At 41.8% G+C, this 9,487-nt stretch overlaps 1 protein-coding gene across 1 annotated transcript in view; it reads right to left on the bottom strand.

Moving 5' to 3' along the window:
• Positions 1-1,152: 1,152 nt before the first annotated feature.
• LOC119329082 (ABC transporter B family member 28-like) overlaps positions 1,153-9,487 on the bottom strand; it is a 12,852-nt gene continuing 4,517 nt past the window's right edge. The window contains exons 8-16 of the mRNA XM_037602063.1: positions 5,850-5,978; positions 3,549-3,611; positions 3,195-3,453; positions 2,607-2,755; positions 2,422-2,511; positions 2,081-2,215; positions 1,943-1,999; positions 1,738-1,794; positions 1,153-1,616 (exon numbers count right to left, since the gene is read on the bottom strand). Coding sequence (XP_037457960.1) covers positions 1,380-1,616; positions 1,738-1,794; positions 1,943-1,999; positions 2,081-2,215; positions 2,422-2,511; positions 2,607-2,755; positions 3,195-3,453; positions 3,549-3,611; positions 5,850-5,978 — 1,176 coding nt within the window. The 3' untranslated portion in view covers positions 1,153-1,379. The remainder of the gene's footprint in view (positions 1,617-1,737; positions 1,795-1,942; positions 2,000-2,080; positions 2,216-2,421; positions 2,512-2,606; positions 2,756-3,194; positions 3,454-3,548; positions 3,612-5,849; positions 5,979-9,487) is intronic.

Here is a 9,487-nt window from a genome sequence, read left to right as displayed (position 1 = left end):
GGCAGAGGACTCCGGGTGGGGAGGGGTCTTGGTTCCCGGAGGGGCTTGCTGGCGTTGATCCAGACCTCGGGGAGGCGGAACTCGTCGACGTCCTTGATGCGCCTCTTATGACGGCTTCGAAGATTGCAGCGGGGTTGTGAGGCGGCATGGAGTTGAGGCGCCACGGCGGTGCAGATGTGAGAGGGTGAGGGTGGCCGGAGCGACGCGGGGCAATGAGGCCGTCGGGATGGCGTAGGAGGCGAGGGGCGACAGCGGTGAGGGCGTGGGGACTGGAGAGGCAGCGGCGGCGAGGGCGTGGGGGATGGGAGAGGCGACAGCGAAGGGCGCGGTGAGTCGTGGCCTCGTGGCTTCGTAGGTGACTGGGTGGGGCAGATGGGATCTGCGTTAACTGTGTTTAGCGTACGCCACCATGGTTGATGGCTTGGTGTTAAACACGAAGAGAATTTTGACCATTAGATTTATCGGTTAGACGGATCAGATTAAAAGTGTCTGCCCCTCTCGTGCTTTTATAGTGGTAGTAGATGACAGAGGAAGAAGAAAAGTGGGGAGACAAGATGAGAGGCTTACAAGTGGGACACTCGTCCACCTCAGCCGGTCAAATGTCCATTTGGATTAGTCTTCGCCACATAACCCCGTAAACGGACCCAACTGGTCGGTTTTGCTGTTTTCATGAGCTTATCCGGCGGATCAGTGCTACGTGTTATTGGTTAAACTAAAAAAATGATGCCTCGGCATGAGCTGTCCCAAATGTGGTACCAACTTGGTTACCCTAGCTCACAAGGTTGTTATGTGTAATTTCCTCTCAGCATGCAGACCCGTCTTCCAAGCTGTCCCAAATGTGGTACCAACTTGGTTACCCTAGCTCACAAGGTTGTTATGTGTAATTTCCTCTCAGCATGCAGACCCGTCTTCCAAGCTACTCCCTCCGTTCCAAAATAGATGACCCAATTTTGTACTTTGTATTAACTTTGTATAAAGTTGGGTCATCTATTTTTGGAACGGAGGGAGTACCAAGCAGTGTCCTCCATCACTTACTATCTTAGTTAGGTCTGGCTAGGCTGAGCATTGCATAGAATGGCAATGGGGTTAGACTAATAGCGCACACAGCAAACCACTCCAATATACCTAGTGATGATCAGCTCACACTGACTCTTGAAACAAAACTTCTTTTCTGCTTCACTGTAAACACATTGCACTCGATGAGGACTCAGACAATACAGAGTGCTCTATTCTTGTTTGAGTTTCACTTTTGTTACATGCATGATTAATGTATAATTTCGTAAATCTTCTACAACCTTTAATCTTTGTTTCATGTATTTCGCAAACTGGTTGCAGCCTATAACATCGTGTGTGGAACAAAAAAAATGTTAGCAAGGCGTTTACTCAAAGGCAAGCCTTTGCGTGCCTACAAGTGCTGCATAACTGCCTCCCTTGGCGACCAATTCCGCGTGCGTCCCAAGTTCCATGATCTTGCCATCTGAGCAAACGGCGATTCGGTGCGCGTTTTGCACGGTGCTCAACCTGTGGGCGATCACCAAAGAAGTCCTGCCCTTCATCAAGAGATCGAGAGCTTCCTGCACAAGCCGCTCACTAGTTGTGTCCAGTGCACTTGTAGCCTGTAAATAGCACGAGTTCCTTGAGTGAACATAAGGAGAGTCATCCCAACAAAATTTGCACAAAAGGATTATTATCTCATGCAGCCTGCACGGTACACAAGGTTCAGTTTCTGCGAGGTACCTCATCAAGTATTAGAAAAGGAGCATTTTTCAGAAGAGCTCGGGCAATTGCAATTCTCTGTAAAGCAACAGAAGAAGTGTCATTCATTCAGTTTCAATAAATTGACAGTAGTTAGGAGAAAGCACCGATGATGTTATTCCTTTATTAGAGGAATAATATTGTCATCCATTCATTCATCAACTCAAATATTAAGATTGCAAATTACCTGTCTCTGTCCCCCACTTAGGAGACTACCTCGTTCTCCAACAAGAGTATCATAGCCCTGAATTGCAAATAAATGAGATAATGGGTATGGGTATATCATCGGACATAAGAGACTATAACTAGCGCCAGGCTGTCATACCTGTGGAAGCGAGATGATGAATTCATGAGCATTGGCAGCTTTAGCAGCTTTTATTATCTCATCCTTGGAGACAACGTCATCCGGAAGACCATAAGCAATGTTTTCCCCAACAGATGCCGAGAATAGGACAGGGTCCTGATATTTTCATACGAAAAAGAATTAATATAATTGCTATCTTTGAGATAGTATATTTTGTATCGCTTATTTACTGTAATTGTGGAATAATTGCCGACAAAATCTAGCAGTTCAAATGAATCAATGGGGATAACTGATACTTGTGTGCTACTATGAACCAGTGACAAATGGCATGAAAAGATAGGTGCTTTGGTATACAAGTGTACCTGATTCACTAGGGATACAATTTGAGACCATTCTCTTTTATCAAATATACGAATGTCTTCCCCTGCCACCGTGATTCGGCCTTGAGTAGGCTGCAAGATCGGAACAAATCTATAATGTTGCTACATTCATGAAACACAAGTAGACAACAGTAATGTTTGCTATGGATATGTACAGCGGTACTTACCTCATAGTACCGCGCTAAAAGTTGCACCACTGTACTTTTCCCAGCACCACTAGAGCCAACAAGTGCTGTGACTTTTCCACACACAATTACAAGATCAAGCCCATTTAAGACATCCACATCAGATCTCAGTGGATAGGAGAAATGAACATCTGCCAGATATATGAGTATCAGTTGTATGCCAGTGGTCAACGATGTCATGTGGATTTTGTGCTAGCAGTAAGACAACTTTTGGACATCTCAAGAAACAAACTCAAAAGGAAAACCATTGAGCTACTCTCCTTAAAGTTAAACAGAATCAAAAAATTATCAGAAAAACATACCCCCATCAAATTATGTTTTCAACACAAATAAGTGAAACCTGAGGACGCCATGACAAGCTTATTACAGAACATAGACTACATTACAAATGAAGTCAAACCTGAAACTTAATCTTAGAAAAATAAGCTCCACATTCACATTTCACAATATGGAAATAATAATAATGGAATATAGCAGATGGTAATGCATCATATGGAAATTATATGGATCTGTGTAATATGGAGGAAACTCCTGCATTAATTGAATAAATATTTAAAACGAGAATCCTACCTTCCAGGTGAATGTCTCCAGACCAGGCTAGATCACTACAGCTGCTTGAAGATTTCAGTGCTGACATGTAATGTGTGTTAACAGTGCCGTTTTCATGCACTCTAGCATTAGAATCTTCAGGTTCTTTATTGTCAAGTTCTTTCGCTAAACCATATGCAAGTGAATCATCAATGTCCTTTGCTGACAGAACAGAATTTATTCTCTCTATTGAAGCAAATGTCCCACGCAGATCACCAAGGGTATTAACAGCTCCTTGAACCTAAAATACATGTTTTTATCTTGTACCTATATATGTGCAATAAACAACAAATGGAACTACAATAAAATACTCAATAAGCAAGATTTGCTACTTACAGCAAAGGTCAGTGTGAATGTGTAACCAATAAAAGATGCCATTGTTCCAATAGACAACTTGCCCTGAAATAGTAAAATAATCATATTCTTCTGATTCCAACCAGACAATACAAGCCTCATCGCACACACGAAATTCATAACACGAATGAACATGCATGCTGATGAGTGAAAGCGTAAAGCCAAGCCAAGCTGTTGTGTGCATGTATCTTGGATACACATAAAATGTGTTCTCGAAGCAAGACAAATGAATAATCGCAAAAAAAAGAAGACAAATGAATGATTTGTGTACAGAATCAGTTTCAGCAGCAGAAGCTTACATGGTGCTAAGGCACTTTTGAATTGATTAATTTTAGGATGAAGCAAGTAATGTTATTTGTGAAATGACATATTTCAGCAGTGTAAAATTATGGCTAGGAACACCATGTTAAACCTAAAAGACAATGAGAAAATTGTTTATATTTTATTTTTAAAACTAAAGGTCAAAATGGAAGAGAAACTTGTAAATATTGGTGCTAAAGTCTAGCACCGCACTATGCTTGTTGCTAGTGCTTGTAACACCCCAACCACTCACAGACTGGCACCAGTTACTCCTGGCTATCATCCTCTAGGCTCTAGACTGGTCACAGAGGGGAACTTCCCTGGTCGGTCACCCATCTCCAAATTACTCCGAGCCAAGCACATTTAACTCAGAGGTTCTTAGGAGATGAGCTTCCAGAAAAGATGATCCGTCTTGTTGATATGAGTAGTACTATCAGTCCTTTAAGCTAGGATGCCACAGTGGTGTCAAAGAGATTAGCCAAAGTTCCAAACTACTCCCTCTGTAAACTAATATAAGAGTGTTTAGATCACTATTTTAGTGATCTAAACGCTCTTATATTAGTTTACAGAGGGAGTACTAGTAACCCGCTCAATAGTGAATGTCTTTTCCTTTCTTTCTTTCTCTTTCTTTCTTTCTTTATAACAAACTACTGGCTACTGGTAAGCAGTAAACCACTCAAAAATAAAAACAGTGCAAACAGCTCAAGCTATGTAGAAGGCTCCAATGTTGTAGATGATTTAGTGTTGTATACAGTAAGAAGTTAGACGTCCTAAGGTCCACGGTAAGTGGTTGGATTACATCCTCAGCCAATAAAATTGTACATGTGTCTAATATATTCTCCATTTATGGAATCCCTCTGCCAAAGCTTTGTCCGTGTTATAAGAGCAAAAAGCACAGCATGCCAGAAAATGGCAAGGAATACTCCCCCCCCCCCCCTTTGCTCCCCAGGATGGCATAGAACCTTGGCGTGGTTGGTTGAGGTCATGGGAAGGAATATAATGGAATGGTTCTGTTTTCTGAGGCGATTCCCATGTTTGGTCGAGGTTTGGAATGGAACCAGTTGGTCCCCAGAGGTGGAATGGAACCGACGTCTCACGTGACAGCGCACCTGAGAAAAATCTCACTGCTTGCCCGATTGAGAGAGGGGGCAAATGACTTAACCCTCACACATTTCTTTCTCCCCATCTTTCCTGTCTTGGCGGGCATGGCGGTGGCGGATCAAATCCTGCACGGCGAAGAAGCAGCAGCAGGCAGCGACACCTGTTCCGGCTCGTTTCAGAATCTCCACCATCCAAGCAGCAGCGCCAAGCAGCAACGGCACGTTGGCGGGGACCAGAGCAGAGCAGTGGCGGCCAGACCGTCTCCCTCCCTGTCTCTCAAGTGGCAGCGGCTGGAGCTTGGGCACGGCCGGCGTTGGTTGTGGCAGGTCATGGCCGACTGCTGCTGGGTTGTGGTGATTCTGGCGCACATCATCGATGCGAGCGGGCAAGCTAGCAAGATCAGGATGGATGTAACACATTGTTCGGTGCCTGGCTGATTAAGTTGTGACATGATCTATTTTGTGATAGAATGTACGTATGTCTTTCGCATGTTATACACACATTGGTCGTTTACTGCTCGTGTGTGTGCAACTTATGATCAAGTGAATACAGATAAAATATAACTAAATTTTGAATAATTACAGCTAAAAATGCAAAAAAATTATAAATACAACAGAGATAACCTCACCATTCCTATACGGAAGGTAAATTGAATCAAATTCACCCTATTCTATCTCCCCAACCAAATGCCGAGACAGAACCATTCCATCTCGTTGCATCTAACCATGAGTCCATGACATTCCATTCCACTTGGTTCCTCAACCAAACACACTCTTACTGTATTACATAACTAAACAGCAGCAGTTGCAATCTTTAGAGAAGAGTATTGCATGTCAGGCAATTGTAATTAGTATCTTATACACAATGTATTCAGAGGCTTACCGCACTGACTTTGCTTCCACCAAGAATGTAAAGTGCCATTAGGGAAATATAAACTACCACTCGAGTCAATGACTCATTGGCAGCTTTCAGCACTCCTAGCTTTGTGCCGCTATTTTGAAAAGAAAGTGCCTATCAAACAAAAAAGAATGTGTTAACAAGGTAAGAAAGCCTGTGTTACCAGCATAACGTCAGTATAAGAATATAACCGCCAAAAGGAATAATCAAACACCGCAATACTCTGCAAAAGAAACACTCTATAGTCCCATTGAGAAGCCTGTTTGCTATGCTTCTTGAGTTTGGCCAGGGCTTCTCCTTAGGGAAGTTTGGTCAGCGTTTAGGTTCATTAGATCACTTCAGTCTTCAAATTAATATCTGCTATTCTACTCTTGTGACTGCGAGTACAATCAGGGCAGGCCCTGACATATCGGGGGGGCAGGGCAAGACAATAACTCAAGGCCTTTCCTATGAACTGTAAAAATACTTTCCATTTATACACCATAGAAGTTGGTTGTCACAAAACATTGAAAAAAAGTAGATAAACAAACTCTAATGATAGGTTAACCTGGTAAAAAAACAATCGTAGTCTTAACGAGCACTCCCTCCTTCAAATAATAATCTTGCAGAAGGCTTAATTAGTCCATTGACCTATCTTCTGTATTAGTTGTGACAACCTGAGAAATTTTCGCTAGGCTTTTAGGCGAGGCTTGTGTGGATGTTGTTTGGTACACCAGGATCCGAGTAGCGTGTGCTCCCTTTATTTAAAAACTAGAAAAGAAAATTTAAAAAATCCAAAAAACAAAATAATAATGCATCTAAATAATAGAAGGAACTATGTGTCTTTTAGTTCATGTGAAGAAAATAGTGATTGTAGTATGCATGAAAATAAAAAAATGGGGAGCCAAAGAAAGCAGGCTCAGGTGATTCAAACTTTTATGTTTCATTTTAGTGTGCAAATGCCACAAAATAAATGGTATGATACTTAACTTTTAGACATATTACTCACATCGGTATGTGTCTTTTTTCAATAAAAGAAGAAGAACCCCTCTTGTTAGAGACAGTGGTAAGTGCTCCGAAGCTTTCTTATGCTCTACCCAGGCATGTGCGTGTTGTTTTTTGCAAAGAAAAAGGAGAGCGGACCAGGTGGCCTTTGTTCTGTACGAGCAAAGCTATTGCTGCCGATTCACTGTCATTTTCACTTGAGTAAATAGGCCCTTGGCTCTAAGAGATAGCTCAGTTGGGCCCCCTGAGGTTTAGGGGTCCAGGGTGGTCGCCCTAGCTACCCTGCCCCAGGGACGGGCCTGAGTACAATGAGTTATTTTTCATGCAGTCATAAGATTGTGTTAAGTAGATCGTAAATTTTGTAGAAGCAGGCGTAATTTTACAAATGTGATGGTGGATAGTAAAATCATAACTTCTGCTGTAGAATTTTGGATCATAAATTCACTTAGAAATTATTGTAACTCTTTTCACAAACTATCAGGCATATATATGCGTAGAAACCCTATTCTAAGCATGAGTGTAGAATAGCTTATTCTATGACCCTAGTAAAAAGTGTACAAAATAAATTAAACTAGTGTACAAAATTTAGTAATTTTTAGAATAATGTAGTAAATTAGTGACTTAGATAGTAAAAAAATCATTTTGGAATTACTACCTTTTATACACAGTTTTAGGCCTCCTTTGGTTTGCAGGAATTTCATAGGATAGGATTCTTATAAGATTTTTTCCTTTAGAGCCCTTTGGTTCATAGGAATAGATTCCTATTCCTACATAGGATTGGTTCCTATCCTCCACATTTCATAGGAAAATAAAAAAGAACCTAGACTCAATGGAAAAATTCCTTTGATGTCAACCAAATGACTCCTTCCCTATTCCTACTCGTAGGATTTGACATACATGCCATCTCATTTCCTACAAAATTCCTATTCCTACGATAATCCTATCCTATGAACCAAAAGAGGCCTTACTAGATTTTATAAATAGTTTGTATATGTATGAAACTACTTCAAGGAGCTACAGTTTACCACTATTTTGAATCAAAGAACTTAGGCCTCCTTTGGTTCATAGGGTAGGAAAATTATAGGAATAGAAAAGTCATAAGAAATGAGATGACATGCATCTCGAATCCTATGAGTAGGAATAGGAAAGGAGATGTCCTTTGTTTCACATCATAGGATTTTTTCCATTGAGTCTAGGCTAATGTTTATTTTCCTATGAAATGTGGAGGATAGGAAGATTTCCTTCATAGGAATATGATTCCATTCCTACAAACCAAAGAGCTCTATAGGAATTTTTCCTATAAAAATCCTACCCTATAAAATTCCTACAAAATTCTTCCAAACCAAAGGAGGCCTTACTAGTTTTAACCTTCTTTTTCATTGTAATGGGTCCTAAGAAGTGACAACCAAGGCCCACTTGCAAACTTGCATAAGCCCCCGTTGCTGCGACACGCTAACCAGTGCACACATAAACCGAGGCTGGGAGTAGCCTCATACTGACTGAAGGACACACGAGTGCATCTCCTCATAGTGCGCAACAGGAGATGGGACCATTGCCCCCAGACATGCCCTCGTGCTCCAAAATGCGAACCATTGATGCTGGCCTTAGTGGGTTTGGGACGATGCATATGGTTGATGCTTTGGAGGGGATTGAATGTGCCAAGGTCTTATGTGGATCTACAGGTGGGCTATAACTGTTAGGACCGGTTGGAATTAAATTGTGGTTGATTCTCATAATCCCGATTGCTCGGTCAGCTTTTTCCTAATTTACCATTTGGCTTGTTATAGTTATATTATGTTTCCATGTATAGCCTGTATATTTTCCCTGCAGTATAAGGGGTTCCCTGCATATATATACACACACACACTGGCCATTGGCCCCCAAGTATTTTTTTTCACCCATGGAGCTCAATGCTCACCTCTGTGCTTCTTATGGTGACCCCTTGTATGATCTGACACGTTATCGCCATCTTGTCAGGAGTCTTGTCTATCTAGCTGTCACTCATCCGCATATCCCCTATCACGTCCATATTTTGAGTCAGTTTGTTTCTGCTCCCACTTCGGTTCACTATTGTTACCTTCTTTGTGTTCTCCGATATCGTGGCACGATCTCTCACCGTCTTTTCTTTCCCCACTCCAGTTTGTCACAGCTTCACATCTATTCGGATGCTACACAGCTTCACGTCTATTCGGATGCTACGTGGGCTAGTGATCCCTTGGATAACCGTTCACTTTCTGCTTACTGTTTTTCTTGCTGGTTCTCTCATTGCCTGGAAGACAAAGAAACAAATTGCAGTTTCCCGTTTGAGCGCAGAGGCTGAGTTGTGAGCTATGGCTCTTTTGACGGCATAGGTGACTTGGTTACCGGGGTTACTTCAGGAGTTTGGCGTTTCTTCTGTCACTACACCTACCCTGCTCTTGTCAGATGGTACATGTACTATTAGTATTGCACGTGACCCTGTGAAGCATGAGCTCACCATGCATTTTTTTTTTGTGTGTGTTGTTTTGCATGACAATTTTATTGCTCTTCAGTATGTATATTCCGAGTTACAGTTGCAAATTTCTTTACGATGGCCCAGATTAAAGTGCAGCATGGACTTCATCTCTTCAAACTCAGTGTTGTGGATCCACCTTCAGTTT

This window comes from Triticum dicoccoides, chromosome 7A (assembly GCF_002162155.2).
Source record: "Triticum dicoccoides isolate Atlit2015 ecotype Zavitan chromosome 7A, WEW_v2.0, whole genome shotgun sequence".
Classification (NCBI taxonomy): domain Eukaryota; kingdom Viridiplantae; phylum Streptophyta; class Magnoliopsida; order Poales; family Poaceae; genus Triticum; species Triticum dicoccoides.
This window is presented reverse-complemented; position numbering and strand designations above follow the sequence as displayed.